The sequence below is a fragment of the Zootoca vivipara genome, chromosome 5 (genome assembly GCF_965207765.1).
Source record: "Zootoca vivipara chromosome 5, rZooViv2.hap1.1, whole genome shotgun sequence".
Taxonomy (NCBI): Eukaryota; Metazoa; Chordata; class Lepidosauria; order Squamata; family Lacertidae; genus Zootoca; species Zootoca vivipara.
The window spans coordinates 62,004,305-62,027,138 of record NC_142588.1 but is presented as its reverse complement, the minus strand read 5'-3'; the positions used below and the strand labels follow the sequence as shown (position 1 = coordinate 62,027,138).

Genomic DNA, 22,834 nt, shown 5'->3' with positions numbered 1-22,834 from the left:
CAAGTCCCTCAGGGCCTCTCCTTGCATGCTGCTTGACAATGCTTGCTCGATCTCTGTAGAAGCCAGAGCATTTCCCCACCAGTTTGTGCGATGCGACTGGTGCTCCTGGGACATGCTTGGTTCCCTACTTGCCCTGTGACAAGGACAAAATATACAGTAGGACAGGATCCGGCACTGATAGATGCCTTACTCCTCTTGTTGAACATGGGCTCTTGTAGTCACTTGAGTCTGGGGCGAAGCTCCTGGTTTCCTTCTGCATTGCTGGGAAGTAAGCAACCTCACTAAGAACCAAAGAAGATAGATCCTGCTTATATAATACAAGGTGTAATGTCATCCCAAGGTTACGGGCTAACTTGTGGGAGGGGTAGAAAAATGAGGTACTTATGTCCTAACACACAGCAATCAAACATGAGGCCTGAAGGTTGCATGCTGTCCTTAAGGCCTTGGTAGCCCTGGCAACACTGAGCCCTTGCACTGCCAAGGATGGTGCTGGGGATGAAGCGTAAGGGCTCAGACAGGGTCCTAGAGTCCTCCATCTTCCCAAAGCCTAGTTAGTGCTTTTTCAACTTTGAGAAGAATGTGAGGGCTCTAGGACCCTGCCAGAGCCCCATGCCTCCTTCCCCAAGTCCAGCACCTTGCGAGGGCTGGGTGTGTATATCTTTAGTTTTCTATGTATTTCTGTTTTCCTTTAACACATGTAAAATAATACTGAGATCAGAAGATAATGATGTAAGACAGCTTCAGTGCCTATATTGCACCTTTGAGACCATGAAATGATGTAGTACTAGAATTGCATCCTCCTGTAACCTCCCCTGCTCTTCAGTCCAAACTCTGACAGTGATCTTGAGATGTTACCTATAACTACCCTCAAACTGAGTAGTAAGCATTTTGAGAATAGCACTGTGGTTTTGTCAAAACTTTCTAGAAACAAAAAACCTGATTTTTAAATAAAATCCTAGCATAGATTCTAGTTCAGGTACAAAGTCTCGCAATGTCAAATTACATAGCACCAGTGATCAAATATTGAATTCAGCATAAAAACATGAGGAATAGCCTGGGAATTGCCTTATTATTTTTTTATGGGGAGGTGATATGATTAAAGGATAGTTGAAATGTATATATAGATTGCAGCTTAAGTTCCAAAGCCCATGAAGGGATTTATTATATTAGAAAAGGTACACACAATTACAAGAGAATACCAACATGAGTAAATAAAAGATTTCTGGATTTAAAATGCAAGACTGCTTTCTTTAAGAATAGGAAAGTGCAAAAATTGGCAAATAAGTTAACAGTAAAGGACAAATTTGGAGAATGCAGTTCTAAATATCCAAGCAAGTTGTTTCTTTAAATACATCACTAATAGGAAACTGAACAAAGGCTTTATAACCATAACAAGGTCTGAAGGTAATAGTGGGAACAATATTGTGAATCTGCAAATAAGCTAATTCTCTACATCAGTCTGCACTTTAGAATATGGTGGAGACCCACATCCAAACCACTGCTTCCGAAGAACACACAAAAAAGTCAGATGAAATCTTTAGAAAGGAAAAAGTCAAAGAAATATCCCAACAGTTTGAGAACTCAAATAAAGTAGACTTTCATTAAAAACACTGCTGCAATCAGGATATTTACTACATAATTGGACACCATTAAAAAAACAAACAAACACCATAAATGGGGCTAATATTAGCAAAGAAATTGTTTTGGTGGTAGTGTTTTAAAAGTGTGCAGACATTTCTCCTTTCATAATATGGGAGTCACCCAGTGAACTGCCAGTTGAGTTTTCAAGGCTCCTCAAATGTTGGACTCCCAATTACCATTAAACAGAGCCAGCGTGGTCAATGGTCAAGTATGATGGGAGTTGTAGGCTAGCAACCTCTGGAGGGTTCCTGTGTCATGCTGAAGTTAAGATTCCATATTAAGTTAGCCTTATTTTGACCAGGTACCATAACCTCAACTCTCTCATATGACACTTTCCCCCATTTATGCAGGAAACGAAGAATACTGTCCGTGTCAAAGGGTTGTGTGTCGCTCCAAGTATTTAGGTTGGGAAGTTGATGCACTATTCTGTTGGGAAGGCAGGGTGAAACATCACATGAAGTCACCCTAAAGCAGCTTGATCTACAGCAGGGGTGGCTATGTCGTGGCCCATCAGATCTTGTACTACAGTTGTCACCATTTCTGACCCCTGGCCACGATGGTGAAGGCTGATAGGAGTTAAAGTCCAACAACATATAGGTGACAGGTTAACCACTCTGATCTAGAGGGAAAGGTACTGAATCAGCACTGGGGTGGGCATGTTTCAAGTTATTTAAGCCATCCTATCAAGTACATATTGCAGGGATAAGGAACCTCCAGGCTTCCCTAGCTGCCCCTTGGATCTAGACCAGGCCCCGCCCCTAGCCTCAGCACATACCTCTTACCAACCCAGCACGGGATCTTCCTTGACTGCTTCAGTATGGCTGGACTACATCCTTGAACTCTGATAATGCATCTTGCTTGTGTGACTGGAGAGGTGCATGTGTGTACAGGAACCTTTGACTTTTGCATAGCTGGAATGTAGCTTACCATACAAAGGGAAGAGTTGTTCTGTTGTCTACCCGCTTCTTGCCTCTCAGACTGTGTACGACTGGCATGTGGCCTTCTAAAAGGTTGCCCATGAGGCAGTGTGGTCTTCGGGCTGAAAAAGATTCTCCACTCAACATAAGTTTGTGCTTGACAACATTATTGGAAAATCTGACATTTATTAGTAAACTTCTTCCCCCTCATTACGAAAAGATTCAGCTGTTTTAAAATGATGAGTCTGGAAAACAACAGCTACTATATAGCTGAAGTATTAAGTCTCTCTTGGTAGGACAAAAAGACCTTTGTCTAATGCTTCTTTCACACATCTTCTCCAGTCAAAGTCCCGTCAGAGCTGCCAGACCATTCTCTTATAAAATGCCACCCAAAACAGAAAGAAGAGAGCTACATCAAGAGCAAGTCTAACAAATCCTGTTTGATAATATAAATACAGGGTGGTTTGAAGGTGAACGGTGCAGATTTTGGATAGGTGAGAAGTGACCCCTAGGAGATGATATACTCCAGTCCTAGTTCCACAGTTCTCCTATGGGTTTGTGCTGAGCTTCTTGCATGACTACCTCTGCAAACGATTTTATTTCATTGTGTAAGTCTTCTATGCTCTTTGAAGCATCAATCACCTGCATCCAAAACAAAACCACAAACACATGAAACACTCAAGCCAACTACAGAAGAATAGTTGATGGAAGAAATAAAGTATCAAAATATACTAATAAGGTATTACAAGTTGATGTCCATGTTTACTCCCATCCTATTAGTTTTTCTTCCCCTTCAACAGGGGGAACCCTAGAAGGGTTGTTTGATTTTTTTATTTTTTATTTTGCTTATGAATCCCACAGTCCTCCTCCTGAAGTTTCCTTTTTTACCTTCCAGTTTAAAGTCTTATCTTCCATCAAATAGTAGAAGTGCTGCAGAACTTTCTCCTGAAAAGAGCTGTACTCATATCGTTCATTTCCAAAGTCTCCTCGTTTGGCTGCTTCAGATGTGCTCAGCTGAAGAAAAAGGATCAAGTCTGGCTTTGGAAGCCCAACATCGGGTTGCTTACACCATTCCAAGGAGAAGTTCTGTCCGGAGAGAAATGAGAGATGCAGCAAACAGCCCAATGAAGCCAAGGAGCAATTTGACAGGAACACAGGAAGCTGCGTTATACTGAGTCGGACCACTGGTTTAATCTAGCTCAGTACTGGCTACCACTCTCTGATATTTCAGACAGGGTTTCTCCCTTAACTTGCCTGGAGATGCCAAGGATTGAACCACTGCAGCAAATCTTTCCATAAATACTATATTTATGAGGATGAATTGGTGTTTTTTACTCACCTCTTTAGCACCTGTGAAGGCCACTCCAGAAAACGCGTATCTGTCCACTACCAGAGTAATACCCCGGTTTAACTTCTCTTTAATCAATGGCCTGAAAGATACCACTATTAGAGAAAAATCGAACCATAATAATTTGGAAGAAAGCAGTGATGCAAGGTACAAAATTCCCGGGACTGTATTTATATGGAGAAAATGTTATGTTTATTTATATACGACATTTGGATACACCCTCATTAAGACAAGAGTACTCTGGGTGGTATACTGTAAATAATAATGCATTTTTTTAAAATGCAGTTTCATACATTGGGTGATTTCAAAGTTGCAAATAATTTGGTAAATGTGCATGCTAACAGTTTTCGGTGTCTTCATTTTCTTTCTCAAAGGTTTAAGCAATGTAAGGAAATGTATGCTATTCCTGTAATGTCAATACAAGTATTCCAGTAACCTAATTTCTAAGACGTTTGTTTATAAAACTTTGGATTTGACTATAACATTTAAACCACACTGAGTGCAATCACACGCATGTCTACCCAAAAGCAAGTACAACTAAGTTCAATGGGACTTCTTTTCCCAGATGAACATGCACAGCAGGGATGGGAAACCGGTGGACCTCCAGATGCTGCTTGGTTACAGCTCCCATCATCCGGCAATGCTGGCTGAGACTGATGAGAGGTGGAGTCCAACATCTGGACGGCCACAGATTCCAGACCCTGGTGTATGGGACTGCAGCCAAACTGGGCTTCTGTATATTGAACCCCCAATTTCCAAACTCAGTCTTATTTAAGAAGTCACCAGAAGTGGCTAAGAATTGCTTAGATATTTTTCTTCTCCTGCATAAATTATGCCACATCATTTTGAATTACCCTATTTACTTGAGTCTAATGCACCATCAAATCTAATGCACACCTCAATGTTCAGAACCTTGAAACAAAAAAAAGAGAGTATTTGCTGGTGAATGTAAATAAGTCATCAAAACTAATGTGCACCTTAATTTCCGCAACGTAATTTGGCCAAAAAAAGTGAGCATTAGATTTGATTAAATGTTGTTAATTAATAAACATTTAACTAGGAAACAATGCCTCACAACTTCACCAATAAGAGATGTTAAGGCATCAACACTATTAATTCAGTCTTTGTGAGTGTGGTCAATAGGTAGACTGTGAATGGGGAAATGCAAGAAAACACTGGGCACATCACAATACCGTGAATAAGGAGCATGCTACTTTCTCTTTCAGTCTACTCTGCCCAGAGCCAGAAGCAACAAACCATGCATGGTGTGAATCAACAGCATGCATTAGAATGCTGCTCATACACAGTAAGACATAAACCATGGAATACATGCAAACCAGCCCACTGCGCTGTTACCAATAGAACAGGATATGAAAACAGACGAAAGATTATGTGCTAACTACAAGTCAAGGTATGTAATATGTAGATGTATTCTTACATCAAGAATGTGGGAAAGAAATCAAGAATGGGGGGCGGGATCTATGGTAGTAAGTGAATCACAATTGCTTTTATTCTGGATTAGTATTTAAAGAATGGGGGGGGGATCTATGGTAGTAAGTGAATCGCAATTGCTTTTATTCTGGATTAGTATTTATTACCCTAGCCTTTTCTAATATATTTGGCATCCAGTCCCTCACAGCAACTGTAATTCCGGCATCATGCATGAATCTTGATCAAATACAAACATTTCTCTTATCCTCTCTTCAGCATGAATTGCCAACTAGACAGAACAAGTTTGATTTTTTCATTTTTTGAGAAATATACCTAAATTCCAATTATTAAGGCACTTGACTCATGTGGTGACATTCAATAACATCTACCTGCTTGCACAACAGAAATTTGCTTGCATAACAAGAGCAGGTAGGGGAGCCAAGGAGAGAAATATGAAGACTTCCTGTGGGAGTAGACATCCACCCACACTACATTGGCTCTCAACCGGTATTCTCCCAAAGCAGAAAAGCAGCACTGAATTAGTGATAACAGGGGCTCAAAAAGGTACGCATGTATTTCACAAGAATTCTATTTACACTTGCTCCCAGCGATTAGCAGAAAATAGCAGATGCACTGTGTGATCCTCCAAGTTGTTCTTCTTTTCCAAATAGGAACTTATCAGCTGTCCGATTTCTGTAGTTCTGTCTGCAATAAGATGTAGACAAGAGTGGAATAAGACAAACATATTCAGCTTCTATAAATTCTGTAATATTCTCTTCCCAATGTACATCACTGTTGGAAGCATGAGTCAAATGCTACTTCTAAACTTCCTAAAAAGATAGCAGCATTCAGTATCGGAAATATACATTCCCCAGCATCTAGGTAGAAAATACAGTGGTACCTCTACCGGTACTTACGAATTTAATGCGTTCCGAACTCACATTCGTAAGTCGAAAAAGTTTGTAAGTCGAATCCCATAGGAATGCATTGGGAGAAAAAATTCGTAAGTCGAAGCAACCCTATCTAAAAATTCATAAGTAGAAAAAATCCTATCTAAACAGCATCCAAGATGGCGGACGGAGCTCCGTTCGTAAGTAGAAACATTCGTAAGTAGAGGTACCACTGTAGATAACCACAATCCCAACCCACTACATTAGTGGGATTACACCCACTTTGTTATGTATAGAAGTTCTCATTCTGGCCAGCAGGGGTAGACTGTATATAGTTTTCACTCAGGTCCCCGTCAGTTAATTTAGACGGGAAACCTTGGGCCAAGGGTAGGCAACCTCAGGCCCATGGACCGGATGCGACCCAACCGCCTTCTCAATCTGGCCCATGGAATCAGCATTTTTTTACATGAGTAGAATGTGTCCTTTTATTTAAAATGCATCTCTGGGTTATTTGTGGGGCATAGGAATTTGTTCATTAATTTTTTTCGAAATATAGTCTGGCCCACCACATGGTCTGATGGACGGTGGACCGGCCCACGGCTGAAAAAGGTTGCTGACCCCTGCCTTGGGCTGTTGTTGTTACAATGTTGTCAGCTGGCTGCCTATAAAAGCATATAAAAAACTAAGCTGTTCAGTCAGTTAACACATTTTATGTTTTATTGTATCTTCCATCACTGTACCCTTGCTATAAGGATGGTTTAATGCTACAGTATTTGTCTCTCTCTGCATGTCACAATGTATCCTAACACATATGGCCATGCCAGAATGCCAATTCAGTTACAAAGCAAATCTAAGATGGTAGCATCGTACCCTGTTTCTCTGAAAATAAGACGTAGTCATAAAATAAGCTGTAGCAGGATTTTTAAGCATTCAAGGAATAAAAGCCATACCCTGAAAATAAGACATAGTGATAGGCGCAGCAGCAATGCCAGCCGCAGCACGAGAAGGAGGAAAAAAATAAGACATCCCCTGAAAATAAGCCATAGTGTTGTTTTTTTAGGAAAAATAAATATAAGACGGTGTCTTATTTTCGGAGAAACACGGGTACTTAGTTTAAGTTTTTCTTTAATAAGCACTATTTTACACCAAGGTTTCAAAGAGACCCCAAGAAAGTATAAAGTTAAATAAGCCTTCAAAACACACACACACAACCAACAACCACCATAAAGAAACTTACTTTTTCGAATGTCAAAATGATTAGATATTAGATAAATTAAATTAAGAAAAACTCAAGGTTACCTAGGAGAAGGGCAAATGACTCAGCCCAAAGCTACGACAAAGCTGGTAAGGAACGCTTTCTACACAATACTAGCACCGCCACAAAACTTATTAGATTTGGCCCCCTTTCCCACCCCATCGGCAGCAGATGAAGCGTTCCCGCCACTGCACCTCCGTAGCGGGAGAGGCTGTGTGCACCTGTGGACTTTCACCCTGCCACCCGTCTGTAAAAGGCACAGACATGCTGCCACAGCAGGGAAATTGCCGACAGCCTATACAGGTATCTAAGGGAGTGTGGCGAAGAGGCTGCGCCATCCTGCAGCTGCCGCGACCCCTAAGCCTCGCATACCGGGAAACCGAAGGAGTTCGGCCCGGTGTCCCCCTGCCAGCAGGCCCTCCACCAGCTTTCTGGTCTGCGTGCTTTTGCCAGCTCGGTCCACCCCTTCCAGCACGATCAGTGCGCCTCGCCTGCCAGCCATGGCGTCTCCCCTTCTCAGTCAGCAGCGAAGGGAAGGCGATCGAACGACAACTGCAGCTTCCCGCGCTTTTGGCGCAATCACAGAGTAGTCCTCCAGCGCATGTAGAGAGGCTCTCGTGTAACCATGGTGACCAAACCCTCGCGCGATCACGGAAAACACAGCAAAGCGGAATACTGCAGTTTAGTCTGGAAAAAGCAAAAGTCGACTGCGCGATCAAAGAAGCCGACTGCGCGGTGCTCGACAGGATTAGTCTGTCGGAGCCGCTTTCTTTCTAGGCGTTTTTTGTCCATCGCGCTGATATTAACCCTTAGTTGTGTTTGGACGTAAGGTATAAAATACCAAAGCAAACACACTCAAGAGCACAACGCTTCTCTGATCTCGGCGAAACAGACTTGCCAGTAAACTTGTACTCTTAATGTGGGAAAAATCTCGTTACGGGCGTCCGTGTTTTGTAGCTAAATCCCTCGGGAATTCGAGGGCGCGCGCTTTTTGCATGCACCCATGGGATCCTGACGAGCGTTTCGCGCATTCGCCCACCCACCCACACTCCATGATGCCCTTTTAACATTTAGAGGGTTATTTTAGGGGGGGTGTTATTGGGTTGTTTTTATTTTGAATATATATATATATATAATAATGCCAGGAGTTTTGGAAGGGTGGGTTTAATAAAACCAAAAAACTTAAGTAATGAAAAAATGGAGGTCCATCCATATTGCGCGCAGCCCGTTATAAGTGGGGGCATTAAACCGTCCTCCTTTTTATGTAATTAACTCAATAAAGCTTTCAGAATTACGTGCAACCATATATATTTTCCTCTATTACTGTATGAATAAAAGTCGTATGTTTACATATTTATCTGTAAGAATGATCTTTCCTTCCATGTTGACGGTAACTAGAAGCGTCTAGTCCACACTGGAAGCCCCCATTCTCCGCAAGGCTTACCTGGGCTATAAGCCACACTGAAAACCGTGCCACTTCTTACAGAGTAAGCACGCGTAGGATTGCGCTGTGCGCCATGGTACATAAAATATATTCTCTCTACACACACACATACTCTTTGAAAAAAGAGATATTTTATGGGTACAGTGAATAAGGGACATCTCGAGGAGGTGCCAATGCAGGGAGGCTTAAGGGGCTAAAAGCAGTGTGTTTCTGTTCTTGGGCGGATGCAGAAATCCTGAGAAGGTACAAGCATCGCTCCCCTTTTATTTTTTTACTCCGCTAAGGATACTTATGCTGTAAAATACAAGCAGCTTTCCAGGAGACTGACACGCGTTTACTCTGCCACGTCCATACAGCCCTAACCCGCGAGCTCCCGTGCACTTCTATTTGAAAGAAGCTCCGTCGGCTTCAGTGGCGTTTTCCCTTCCAAACAGACACGCGTACGCCTGGGACCGCGCGGTAAAGACGTAGCCGGGCCTGCGCGGGAATTACGACGGGAGGAAGAAAAAAACAACAGGCGCCCCCCGCGAACACCGGGAAACGGCCCATTCTGGCCGACGGCGAACGAACGTTGACGTCGTATTCCCCCGCCACGCCTCCTCATTCATATGCAGCGGCGGCGTCCGATTGGCCAATAAGCGCCGGCCTCTCATGACTATGCAATGAGAGCCCCGACCGGCCATTGCGAAGGCACCCGCGTGACAGCGGCGAGCGCGGCGGGGCCGGAGGGTGGGCGTTGGCTGGCCGGCTGGCTGACGCGAGATGGCGGCGGCGGCCTTGTACCTGGAGCACTACCTGGACAGTGAGTGAGTGCGGCGGCGTTGGGCAGAGGGAACTTACTGGGAGGAAAGCAGGCCCAGGCCAAAACCGGGCGGGGGGGAGGGCACGCCGGCAATTGCGGCTGCGTCACACAGGGCCGGGGAGGGAGGGAGGGAGGGGGCGGCGGGCGAGGTTTCTTGCTGCGTCATCGCGACGCGTAAAGGAGGAATCTCCACGACGGCGTTCTAAGGGTGCAGATGCGTTCCTTGGCCACCAGGGGCCGCTCCTGTTCTACTCCTATGAGCGCCGCCTGTCAGACGAGCAGCAAAAACATCCCCCCCGCAATGCTTTTAAGGCGCGTCGTGTTGCGCATTTTCCAGAATTGCCACCTAAAAATAAATAAAAATGTCAGGGTTCCTATTCTTTCCCCAGTACAAATTCAGCAGATGCTCACCAAATGCATAATTGGAGTAGAAAGCTTCAAACACAAAGACACCCAAGAAGCAAAAAAAAATATGATTTTTTTGTCGAAGGGGTAGCAGACACACTTCCTTAGCCATAGCACCAGCTGGGCTTGGAATGCTTCTGTCTCCTCCCTCTTTAGCAGGCAAGTGAAATTTCCTGCTCCGGGATGGGACTTGTATTTGAAGAGTCTCCATGTTTATTTGTTGAAAGGATGTCATTTGGCGCATGGGCATTGAAACGCCCTGCAAAAGAGGATTAGGCAGATTCATGGAGAATAACGTTATCAATGCCTACCAGCCATCATGGCTATGCTTTGCCTCCATGGTAAGAGAAGCAATAACGCTTCTGAATACTAGTAGCTGAAAACTGCAGGATGGAGGAGTGCCTTTGTGCTCTTTGTACTGTTTTTTGTGCTCTTTTGTACTGTTTGAAATTTTCCCACAAGCATCTGGTTGCCCCCTGTGACGACAGAACGCTAAGCTAGATAGGCTATTGTCCTGACCCAGAAGGCTCTTCTTGTGTTCTTATAGTGGGACCATAGAAAGGAATAATATACTTCTTCTGGACTCTACGTGAAAACTGAACTTGTAGATGTTTGCTTCCTTGATGGGCAGAGCAATCCTAACCATGGCCAGGTGGCAGCAGGACATAACTGCTACAGCCCTACTGCTCACACGGAGGAGGGTGGAAGAGCGGGCAGAATCCTGCTATGCCAGCCTGGAGCTGGCATACTAATTGGGCCAGATGCCATCCAATGATGGCAGTAGGACTTACTCAAGTTCTAGTGGATCCCAGAGCAGCTTAGTTCTTCCCCACTCCTGGAATGCCCTATTTTGAGGCTTTCTGTTGAGTACTAGCGGAAACGGGGAGCTCCACAGTGGAGAAGTGGCACTGATGCCACTCCACAGGCAGAGACCAGTGGAGCTGCTTTGGGATGGGCAGAGGGAGACCTTTGCTCTGGCTTGGATGGAGCTGGGAGGTGAAGTCTCAACAACTTCTAGAGGGCCCCAGGTTCCCCATCCCTCCTGCACTTCAACCATGGTTTAACATTATATCTGAACAAGGCCACAGTGACATGTGCAAAGATACCTAGGTTGGTGGTAGCAATGAGCTCCATGACTCTCTGATCATTCAGAGATTTCAAGCAGAGAAGGTTCCCCTTGGGATCCAGCCAAAGGTTTCCTGGACTCTGGTACCTGCCCCGTAGCTAGTGGGAGCACCCAGCTCAGCATGCCATATATACAACAGGGAACAGATAAAGAAGAAGGTGGTAGGGTAAGGTATTAATGGAAAATAGGGTACCTTGCGAGGTTTGTGGGTACTTTTTGTTATGTGTAGTTGGTTTGTGAACATAACTTTTGTATTCAGAAAGTTATGGTAGAGAGAGGACTGCAGCATTTCTATTTTTGTATTTCAGGCATTGAAAACCTCCCTTGTGAGTTGCAAAGGAACTTCCAACTTATGCGTGAGCTGGATCAGAGAACAGAAGGTGTGTTCAGGTATTCTGGTTCACGAATCTTCTTGAAGTAATGTGTGCTCAGCTCATATTAGATTTGCACACATCCGAGATTCACTTGTCATATATGTTCACTGGGAAGGTGAGAAGTAGCCCATAGCAGAGTACCTTCAGCCTCCCAAGTTTTTGCTATTTCAGTGCAACATGAAGATGGGTGTGTGTGTGTCATAGTGTGGCCAACAACTGATTCCATTGTTTCATGTGCACCACTTCTAGCAAAGCTTGTAGGAGCAGTGCTGTATAAATACAGCATATAAATATAAATATAGCATATAAATACAGCATATAAATATAAATACAATGCTGTATTTACATTTGAGTTTGACAAAGGCGTGTGGAGGACTGTAGATGTGTATGAATTGATCTTGCAAGCACAGTCTTACTACTTTTTAGTCAGGTGTGCCCCACTAAGGTTGGAGAACATGCCTGCTCATTTGAACTTTTAGAAGCACAACTCAAGAATTCAGCTGGGGCATGTGCTTTGGTTAGTTGCAAGTATTTTAAAATAATAATAATTATTATTATTATTTATTATTTATACCCCGCCCATCTGGCTGGGTTTCCCCAGCCACTCTGGGCGGCTTCCAACAGAAAAATAAAATAAAACAATCGATTAAACGTTAAAAGCCTCCCTAAACAGGGCTGCCTTCAGATGTCTTCTAAAAATCTGGTAGCTGTTTTTCTCTTTGACATCTGATGGGAGGGCGTTCCACAGGGCGGGCGCCACTACTGAGAAGGCCCTCTGCCTGGTTCCCTGTAACCTCGCTTCTCACAGGGAGGGAACCTCCAGAAGGCCCTCAGAGCTGGACCTCAGTGTCCGGGCAGAATGATGAGGGTGGAGACGCTCCTTCAGGTATACTATACTAAAATGAGGGAACAAAGGACCAATTAAGTGGTCAGATGAGAAAGAGGACAAGACTCCTTCACTTTTAATAGTTGTGTAGCTGAGGGGATGTCTGCAGGTGTAGCTTGCATAACAAGCTGTGCCTCCTAAAAATCATTTTTTTACACAGCCACTGAATGTGCAGAAGCCCTGTAAATTTTCTCCCCTGGCTACCCCAGAGGGGACATTTCTTTCATGGTTTCTGAAAACGTTTCAAATTGTGAAGCATATAGTTTGATCCTAAATCAATTTACTTGCAAATAATCTCACTGAGTTCAATGGGTCTTTTCCCCCAAGTAAATGAGCTTTGGGTTGCAGCCTCACAGCTCAGTCGAAAATTAAGACCCATGGAGCTCAATGGGGCTTACTTCTCAGGTAAGTGAGTACAAGGCTGCAGCCTCAGTCTCACGCACATACTGTCTCCCATTGCCCTTCAGACAAGAAAGCAGAAATCGACAGTCTTGCTGCTCAGTACATTTCAACAGTGAGGAGTCTGTCATCAGAGCAACGGGTGGAAATCCTGCAGAAGATTCAGAATGCTTACGCAAAATGCAAAGAGTACAGTGATGACAAAGTGCAGCTGGCCATGCAGACCTATGAGATGGTAAGGTTAGATTAGGTAGACTGAGGACTTGTGTTTCAAAATGAAAAATCCACCCTCTGTATTTCTTACTTCTCCCATAGCTACCTTTGAAGCTTGTATTACAGGTACTAGTATTTCTGGGTAATTAGTAGCTGTTGACTGACACAGACATGAGGACCCAGATAACAGGCAGGCTTGCGTCATACATTCTCTACTTCAAAAGAATCCTGATGTGGACTGGGATTGTGTACAAGGTTGTGACCTCCCCCTGTTTAATCTTTTACAGCCTGGGAGCAATGGGGCAAAGTGATAGTGAGGCGAAAGTTGCTGGCACTTGCTGGCAAGCAAGTGGATTTGTCAGCAGTGCATTTATCAAAATTCACTGGAATATTACATTGGAGAGAAAGTTGTGTTGTGAGGCAGTGCAGGAATCTTCACTGCTTTGAGATTCCAGGCTATGGGGTTTATAGTGAGGGCCAATAAAACTAGACTTGCTAGGATTCATGGCACTCTGTTGTAGGAAGGGTGTGAGGTGGTCAAGGACCTGCCAGATTTCCTTAATCTGTACATATGTGAATGATTGGGTATTTCCAGACAACCTGTTCATTGAGCATTCACCCCAGTTTGTTAACACAAGTTTATGGGGAGCTTAGATGTTGGCTACTTAATGAACATTCGTTCTGATTTGTTTGTGAGGTTAGAGGACATTGAGTCAAAGCAAGTGTTAACCCAGTGCATTTTCATGTCACTTTCCTTAATCACCAAAAATCTGAGCTTTAGGGGAAGCAGGTTTCTTTCACAAGACCTCCCAATCAACTATATTTTGCAACCTGAATTTGCTGGTCTGTGGTTGAATCCCACCTGAAAATAGGAAGAGTCTGGAAGTGTCCCAAGACTACAGAGGGACTTTGTGACCACCTTTCCCTGATAGCTGATTTTGTTGCTCCCTAAATGGTCTGTAATTTGTGTTTGTGTGGTACCCACAAACGCCCAGAAAAGTTAACAATGAGCGGCTGTGGTTAACACACACACACACACACACATACACACCATCCACAGGTCAGATGAGAGAGGCGATCAGGTTTGTTGAGGTGCATTGAAGTGATAAATACCAGAAAAGGAAGATAGGAGGTTGAATCCGATGATTTCTAGAGATATTTTTGGGTTTTGTTTTCTTTAGCTGTGTGGTCTCTCTTTCTGATGTAGGTAGATAAGCACATTCGACGGCTGGATGCTGACCTGGCACGATTTGAAGCTGATCTGAAGGATAAGTTGGAAGGCAGTGACTTTGAAAACCCTGCAACGCAAAACCTTAAAAGTGTGTACATTATGAATAGTGTCATCTCACTGTGAGGAAATATTTCTATAAACTTTAAAATATATTATTATTATTATTATCATCATCATGATCTTTTAGACTTACAAAACATTTAAAAACATAAATACTAATACATTATACCATAAAAAACACAACAAAACAACTTCCATAACAGCTGCACGAAGCTTTGGCAGCACACTAGTACCAAAGCAAACATCTTATGTGAGTCTTAGTTTTTCTTGCATATGGTTTCCATAATTTTGGCATAAAGCAGGCAAAATTATGTTGATTAAGTTAATATTAAGAAGAACCCTCCTACCTCACATCACAAATCCACCTGGTCCAGTTTTGCTTTATAACATGTGTAAATTCTTCCACAAGGCCTTGTGCATGGACAGTGGCTTCAAAGTTCCTGAGTTCTTACTCATACAGGAAATAAAGTAATACCAAGTTTCTCCAAATTCATTTTCTAGTCCTTTAGCTTCTCTTAGTAAATTTTTTTGATAAAGCAGTTTGCCTGTGGATTGCATTTTGTTCCTCTGAAATTATATATTTGTTGTAAGAGCATATATAGAACAAAAATTCTATTAAAGTAAGAGTCTGGTGCACAATGTTAACAGGGTAAAACTAGTATTATTTTTTTATGATTATACATATAATCAGCTTAGGGTGATTTTGATGAGCTATTTTCATTTGAATTATTGTCAGATTGTAGACACACAAGAGGCAAATATGTCAAACATTAGTTTATTAGGTACAATCTTGGTGGGTCTTACTTCTAAGTAAACCTGTATAGGATTTTGCTGTTAGATGCTTTTTGAATGTACAAGTAGAGTACATTGTTATTTATCTTAATGCCCCAGCTGACATCGTACAAAAAGATACATAAGATTGTTGTTCAACAGGTAGTATCTTAGTGATTTTAGTTAGTTACGAATTTTACAAATGTCAGGTTCAGATAATAGGGGAAGTTGTGCTGGATAAAGTTGTAGGATTTTTTCAATGTTTAGCTGCATCAGAGGTTGCGTTGGCAAATGGCTTCTGTAGAAGGATCACTTTCCAATTTGTGATCCCTCCTTATATAAAGTCTAGAAGAACAGATTGGGGGGGGGGATAAAATTAATCTTTTTTGAATCATTATGGTGCTTCAAAATAATTATAGTATAAAACCTCTGGTTTTTCTTCTTATGGCGTAGTTAACCAGAAATAACTGTCTTTCAGAGGGGCGAACTCCAAAGGATAAGAAAAGCTCTCGGGGTCGAGGCCGGCGAACATCTGAAGAAGATGTCCCAGTAAAAAAGAAACCAAAACGAAGGTAATTGACTGCAGTCTGCAGCTACAGTGGAACCTCGGTTTATGAATTTTCGGTTTATGAACGCCGCGGACCCATCTGGAACGGATTAATTCATTTGCCATTACTTTCAATGGGAAAGTTCGCTTCAGTTTATGAACGCTTCAGTTTATGAACAGACTTCCGGAACCAATTACACCCATGCTTCAGTTTATGAACATTTCAGTTTAAATACTCCGCGGACCCGTCTGGAACGGATTAATCCACTTTCCATTACTTTCAATGGGAAAGTTCGCTTCAGTTTATGAACGCTTCAGTTTAAGTACTCCGCGGACTGTCTGGAACGGATTAATCCACTTTCCATTACTTTCAATGGGAAAGTTCGCTTCAGTTTATGAACGCTTCAGTTTATGAACAGACTTCCGGAACCAATTGTGTTCATAAACCGAGGTACCACTGTATCTTGTTCAGAGCAGCTTCCATTTGATTTTTTGCCTATGTGCCATAGTAACCAGATTTATTGGTATGCTTAGTTTCCCATGCTTTCTCTATACTTTCTCCACTTTTGCTGTGTTGGTACACTTCAAACTAACTGACCTCCCAAATAGTTCTAGTTAGTTTCAAACTCGGTGTGTGTGTGGAATTACCAATACTGTAATCACTGGCATTTACTCAATATTTGTTCATGTTGCTCCCATTGCAGGTCTGAATTAGCTGATACCATCCTGTCGGTTCATCCTTCAGATGTCCTGGATATGCCGGTGGATCCCAACGAACCTACGTATTGTTTGTGTCACCAAGTATCCTATGGAGAAATGATTGGCTGTGACAATCCTGATGTAAGTACTGAGATAACCCAATGTGGCAGTAAACACGCCTCTCTCTTCAAACCCCATCCAAGTGACCACTAGAAGCTGCTTCCAAACTTCCCCTGGTTTCTGAGCACAAATTTGAAAGCACTATTCTACAACAAAACATTGTAGCTTATATATTTTAAATGAAAAGGCAGATCTGGGTCTTAGGACTCACTGGATTTGATACCTCACTCCATATTTGAAGTTGTTTGTGCACCTCTCGTACACATAAAACCCTGAAGTCATGTCTACACCACAAGCCAACTTGCTTCTATTTTCCTGCCCTGGAATCTTCGGGTGAAGGTAAGGACAGTGGTACCTTGGAAGACAAACGCCTTGGCTCCCAAACAAATTGGCTTCCGAATGATTGAAACCTGGAAGTGAGTGTTCTGGTTTTCAAACAATTTTTGGAAGACAAACATGCAGCTCAGCTTCCGCAACTTCTGATTGGCTGCAGGACGCTCCTGCAGCCAATCAGAAGCCACACTTTGGTTTTTGAATGGCTCCGGGAGTTGAACGGAATCCTGGAACGCATTCTGTTCAAAAACCAAGGTACGACTGTATACAAAATTTAAAAGTAATAATAATAATCATTTACGTCATGCTTTACAAGCCATTTGCAGTGAGTAGTGCATCCTGTGTCTGCAAAAACCAACCAGGCTCCCATTTCTGTTAAATCTGATAAGATAAAGCAGTGTTGTCAAGCTCTTTTTTTTTATTCTTCCCCAAAATATAGTGCCCAATCGAATGGTTCCATTTTGCTTGTGTGGACCTCACCACGAAACCCAAAGGGAAATGGTAGGTGTCATGAATAATAACTTTCTACACTTGTGTTTTCTTCAGTTAATTTTCCTTCATTGATACTTTCTTCACTTTACCATAACAAAAGCACAAAGGTCCTTGAGCGAAGGCTCACAATCTAAAAGAGACAGCAAAGTGATATAAAGGGATGGGGCGGCCTTTGACAACCTGGTGCCTTCCAAATGTTTTGGACCACAGCTCCCAAAAGCCACAGCGGCATGGCTATGCTGGCTGGAGCTGACCGGAGCAGCTGTTCAAAACATGGTGAAGACTAGAACTAGGAAGTTAAATGTATAATTCTTGAGTTTTATTTTTCCCCAAATGTGAAATGCTCCCAAAGTAATGCATTGAACCGAACCCACTGATTCTTTTTCTTTTTTTTAACCCTTAGGTTTTGTCCTCGCTGTGTTCAGGAGAAGAAAAAGAAGTAAAATGGGAATGTACAGTCTGAAAGAAGAAAAAGTTTAATATATTCGTACATGTTGCAATATTTTATTCTATCTTTTTTGTCACTTACCTATCTTGTTTGATTTGATATTTAGCAGTGGCCAGTTATTTTTCTTAACATTCGGGGGGGGAGAGCTATCCTAATGAGAAAAGGAGGATGTGCAGGAGGTTTACTGTGGTGATGGTCACCTGGGTTACACACTTCTGTGGCACTGCAATCAATGTTATGAAGTACTAAGAGTAGCCCTGCACTGGAATTTCTGCTCACGTATGAAAAGTCTGTGAAATTGCCTATATGGCCTTGCAGGTGAACGATGATTTTTTTGTTTTGTTTTGTTATCAACAGAGTAGTCACTCTGCTCCGCACAATATTTATGAAGGATTTAAAATCTTTAACTGCATCTTTACAGAACCTTATAACTACTGTCAAGGAAGGAATGGTGCTGCTCTGTTCCTCGGTTGCAGCAAGCAAGGAATTGTTTCTTACAAAGGCAGATGAAAAGTAATGGGTATTATTTTGGTAAGGTGTGTTCCCCAAGTAAATTTCAAGAGTAGTACACCTGTTCCAGTTGCTTCTGAGTTGTACACTACTGCCTCTGCGCTTCATACGAGTCCCTCTGAGGTCATCTATCCAATCCTGATGGTAAGCAATGAATGCTTAAATTGAGGCATAAAATGTCTAGGAGATAGCAGTATAGTTTGATTCACAAGGCTTATTTTTCATTGGCTAAGCTATTAGATGTTAGACATTAACAATAAGGAAAACCAGATGTAAACTTTTTTTTTAAAAAGGAAAGATTGACTGCAAAGCACTAAAAGCAATTTGGTGTAATTTTATACTGAACTTTTATCTGGTGTGAGATGTCTGTTCTCTGTAAGCACCGAGATGCCATCCAGTATAAAATGTGAATGTGAGTGCCCCTTAAAGCAGCTTTGAGTTGGGAGACGGACAATATTTTTTTCCCCCAGGAAGCTGGTAGAGCCATCGTTGGCTGTGATGCACACAATATCAGATCCACTATCCTTTCTGATAGTGCAGGGGGTTTGGATCCAGAGTGTTCCTTTCATGAGCCCACCCAGGAGTGGCTGTGGGCAGGATTTCTGGATTGCAGTGGGTTGTACTAGTAAGCCCTCGGGGTCCCTTCCATCTCTGCAATTCTATGAATGGAAGGGCTTCTTCCAATTGCAGAAGGGATTGAGATCCAGTGGAGGCTCACACCGGAGGAAGTGGAGGAAGGCAGATTTCATTTATTCCCTCTACGTCTCCCCATGCCGCCTCCCAAACTGTTAAGGAGGGTCACCCAACTTCTTGGCGTGGTTTTGCAGGGGGGAAGGAAGAATGATGAAAATCACCCCTCCCTCCATTGTGAGCATCCCCTGAGCAGAACTCAATTCACGGGAACTGGATTCATGCCAGGGTTTGCAGGCTTTATATGTAACATCAAAAACATGCAAATGTTGTTTGACCAAAGACAATATATAGGGAGATAAAAATTATACATCATGGATCATGTTGACTGTCATACCAATATTTGTTAAGGACAGTCATCTGTCTCCAGCTTTGCATTTCTCAGCTAAAGGCTGGAAAACGCAGGTCAAGAAGGATGGATAAATAATATTATGTACAGTGGCTAGTTTGTCTAAACCAGGCATCCCCAAACTTCGGCCCTCCAGATGTTTTGGACTACAATTCCCATCTTCCCCGACCACTGGTCCTGTTAGCTAGGGATCATGGGAGTTGTAGGCCAAACCATCTGGAGGGCCACAGTTTGGGGATGCCTGGTCTGCTTGCATTGTGAGATAACGTTGATTATTTGGATATGGTGATTAAAAAACAGATAGAATATAGCACACACGGCTGTTATCTGTTCCAGTGGTGTGCAGTTTGTTAAGGATTCAGGTGTACCCCCAAATCACAGTGAGGAGTTATGCTTGCACCACATGATACCTGCAATATTGCACTAATCTCGCTTCCCTTTTGGAAGGTAAAGGAGAAAACTATCACACAACAAAAATGTGGAGTTAACAAGTGTAGCTTTAAATTGAGACAAGGTATATTTGTTTTTTCTGAAAGGACATGGTTTGGGTTTTTTTAATGAAAGAACACGAGTCCTAAGTGCTTATTTCGCATGACATTGATTTTGCATGGTTCATAGGCAATTCAGTGAAAGTATTCTTTATTTGTATCACTTTACTTTCTATAGCTACATCTAGTTTTCAGTGATCACATGCACATTTGCATTGCCCACATAAGAGTGAAATACGGTAATTTTGGAGGTTTGGTTGTCATAACTTGCTCTCAGAATGTTTTGTCTCTGCATAGTGTTCTGCTGTTATCAGGCTTAAGTACTTACTGGAGTAAGTTGTCACTCGTGAGAGTTACCCCCTAAATATCATGCACACAACTATGGAACTTAATGCAACCAATGAGGACATTAGACCATTTAAGTCTTTCATAACCTTGTGCCCTCCAGATGTTTTTAACTACAGTTGCCTTAGTCAGTGTGGCCAATGGTAAGAGATTATCAGAGTTGTAGTCCAACTTCTGGAGGGCAGTAGGCTGGATATGGTTGTCCTATGAGACAGCATTTTCATATAAAGTTTGGGGTGCACTAAATTAGCTTTTCCCAACATGGACCTCTTGAGATGTTTTTGACTACATTTCCCTTTAGTCTTTGCCAGCATGGCTGTCCAAAACATCTGGAATGCTCCAAGTTGGGAAAACTGTTTCTCTTTTAATGCAAAGCAATCCTGCACAAGATGTGATCCACCAAGCTGCACGTAGCTCCAGCAATGTTATGGTTATTGAGATGCTTGACAGTTCCCTGGCTTTTGCAATCTTGACTACAAAATAGGAAATGAACCTGATGGCAACAACACATAGTGACTTGTAGATGGATTTTTTTGGGGGGGGGGGTCACAGCTTTTGCAGTGTGCATTTAGATTTTAGTAGGAAGTCTTATGAGACCTCATGAATCAGTAGTTCAGTTATCGATAATGGATATGTGTTTTAACTTCCCATAAAGTCATGTTAGCTTCTACTATAATAGCAATGGCTTTCAAGATCTATTTCCCCTTTTTTCCACTTAAGTTGTATCTTAGATAATGGAAAACTAGTGCTATAGGTTGGCATACATCTTGAAAGTCCTTAAAATGTGTTTGGGGGTAGGAAGTTAGTACTGCAATGTAGGTATTGAAGCAACGTGGACCTGTTACTTTACCATAAACTAGAACCAAGATCATGTTTCCGTCCCAAGGAATTGAATGTTTTGTTTCCTTTGAGGCTCCAGACAGTAATGAAGATGTGGTGGTGGCGGCAATATTTCACAGCACGGTTTCTGGTGCTGTATAGTGTTGAACTGTACACTACAGATGTCACATGTTGCTGTCTTGACTATAAACTGATTGTCAACCAGATCATGTTGTTTCAAGTTTTTTATATCCATGCTGATAATGAACATTGGGCACTCTGGTCTGTGAAGAATGTATTCTCCTGAATTTTGAATGTATCCTGTTTAATAATAATTACTTTTGTCAGGATTTAGAGCACAGGAAAAAACTGAAGATAACCTTCCCCTCCTTTTTTTTTTTTACAAAAAGATAAACCTACATATTTTGTGGTTGTTGCCTTTTTCATAGTTTATCTCACAAGTAATCAAACGACACAGCCTATACTTTCTTGTCAAAGGAATTAGATTTATGTTTTCTTTGTAAATGGAAGAGAATATTAGAAATCTTTTTATTAAAATGTGAAAATGTTTATCTGTATTTTTGATCATGTTATAGATATAATAGGTATATTGTTACAAATAAAGTATTTTTGAGAACAAACAACTGCATGTTTTGTTTGCTTCTGATGTATAGTGTGCAAATGGCAAGTTCATGCTACCAACAAAATGTATGTAAATATACTTCTAGCATTTAATTGGGTCTTGTGGAAAACGCTGATTACTTGCATGTATAAAGGTGGACAAGATAATCTTGGATCCTGTGAATTGTCAAACCCAGCTAAATGCACTAAGGTGACGTAGAAATTTGAGAGAACACTGAAGTGTCATTTGGTTGATCTATTCCATGGGTCCCCAAACTAAGGCTCGGGGTCCGGATGCGGCCCAATCACCACCTAAAGGAATCAGCATGTTTTTACATGAGTTGAATGTGTCCTTTCATTTAAAATGCATCTCTGGGTTATTTGTGGGGCATAGGAATTCGTTCATATTATTTTTAAAAAATATAGTCCGGCCCCCCCACAAGGTCTGAGGGACAGTGGACCGGCCCCCCGCTGAAAAGGTTTGCTGACCCCTGACTATTCTGAAACCAGAAAAAGTATTATGTTGGAAATAAATTCCCAAACCCACTAATAATCAAAGAATAATCAAAGTCACAAAATCATTAACAAAACTCTTCATGAGGGTGGATGTTAAGCAAAAGGGAAGGGGGGAAAACTTGACGAAACCACAAAAGAGCATCCTTTGCTTTGATCTTAAGTATATTGATTACAGCAACCATGATACCAAACTGCAAAACCTAGCACACTACCACTGTTCATCCATGTACAAAGCTGGATCTTTATTGGTGAAACGGTGCCGGATGCGATTCTCAGATCTAGATTGCAGCACCTGGTACAAAGTTTCAACACTTGTTTGGAAACAGTGGTGCTGATAACAACCTAAATCTCTTCCCTGTTCCTCTGCTGACAAACGTCAGCTCCCTCTGCCAGTAAAGCGAAATGAGCGCCGCAACCCCAGAGTCGTTCACGATTGGACTTGACTGTCAGGGGTCCTTTACCTTTACCTTTAGGCTTGACTGTCTACGTGCATCCCCTGTTGGTACTTAATAGGCAGAAGAGAGAACCAACAAATTAGATGGCAAAGGCAAAAAGGAACTCTTACAGCTCTGCATGGGAAAGACTGAAGTTGCTCTTTGGGTACAGGTTCAAATATGTGAGGGTGTGGACTACAGTTTAATTCAGTGGCTGCTGTTTTCTACAC

General features: G+C 42.2%; 2 protein-coding genes across 2 annotated transcripts; one reads left to right on the top strand and one right to left on the bottom strand.

The window, feature by feature from the left end:
• Positions 1-1,132: 1,132 nt before the first annotated feature.
• DTYMK (deoxythymidylate kinase) lies at positions 1,133-8,240 on the bottom strand. Its single transcript, XM_035132800.3, has 5 exons — positions 7,855-8,240; positions 5,934-6,042; positions 3,898-3,988; positions 3,447-3,644; positions 1,133-3,200 (listed from the first exon to the last, which is right to left on the bottom strand). The coding sequence occupies exons 1-5, from the start codon at positions 7,982-7,984 to the stop codon at positions 3,090-3,092; spliced, it is 639 nt and encodes a 212-aa protein (XP_034988691.2). The 5' UTR covers positions 7,985-8,240; the 3' UTR covers positions 1,133-3,089.
• A 1,339-nt stretch (positions 8,241-9,579) lies between these two features.
• ING5 (inhibitor of growth family member 5) lies at positions 9,580-21,677 on the top strand. The gene is made up of 8 exons (XM_035132795.3): positions 9,580-9,728; positions 11,568-11,639; positions 12,987-13,153; positions 14,339-14,450; positions 15,672-15,765; positions 16,445-16,580; positions 17,332-17,393; positions 17,788-21,677. The coding sequence occupies exons 1-8, from the start codon at positions 9,689-9,691 to the stop codon at positions 17,825-17,827; spliced, it is 723 nt and encodes a 240-aa protein (XP_034988686.2). The 5' UTR covers positions 9,580-9,688; the 3' UTR covers positions 17,828-21,677.
• The last annotated feature ends 1,157 nt before the right edge of the window (positions 21,678-22,834 follow it).

What these genes read in the sequence shown, in the direction of transcription:
- DTYMK (XM_035132800.3), bottom strand. Translation starts at nt 7,984, where the DNA reads ATGGCTGGCAGGCGAGGCGCACTGATCGTGCTGGAAGGGGTGGACCGA. An exon ending in CGAACTCCTTCGGTTTCCCG is followed by an intron (nt 6,043 to 7,854) that starts GTATGCGAGGCT and finishes ATCTTATTGCAG; the next exon opens with ACAGAACTACAGAAATCGGA. An exon ending in ATAAGACTTTAAACTGGAAG is followed by an intron (nt 3,201 to 3,446) that starts GTAAAAAAGGAA and finishes TTTTGGATGCAG; the next exon opens with GTGATTGATGCTTCAAAGAG.
- ING5 (XM_035132795.3), top strand. Translation starts at nt 9,689, where the DNA reads ATGGCGGCGGCGGCCTTGTACCTGGAGCACTACCTGGACA. An exon ending in GCTGGATCAGAGAACAGAAG is followed by an intron (nt 11,640 to 12,986) that starts GTGTGTTCAGGT and finishes ATTGCCCTTCAG; the next exon opens with ACAAGAAAGCAGAAATCGAC. An exon ending in TTGGCTGTGACAATCCTGAT is followed by an intron (nt 16,581 to 17,331) that starts GTAAGTACTGAG and finishes CCCAAAATATAG; the next exon opens with TGCCCAATCGAATGGTTCCA.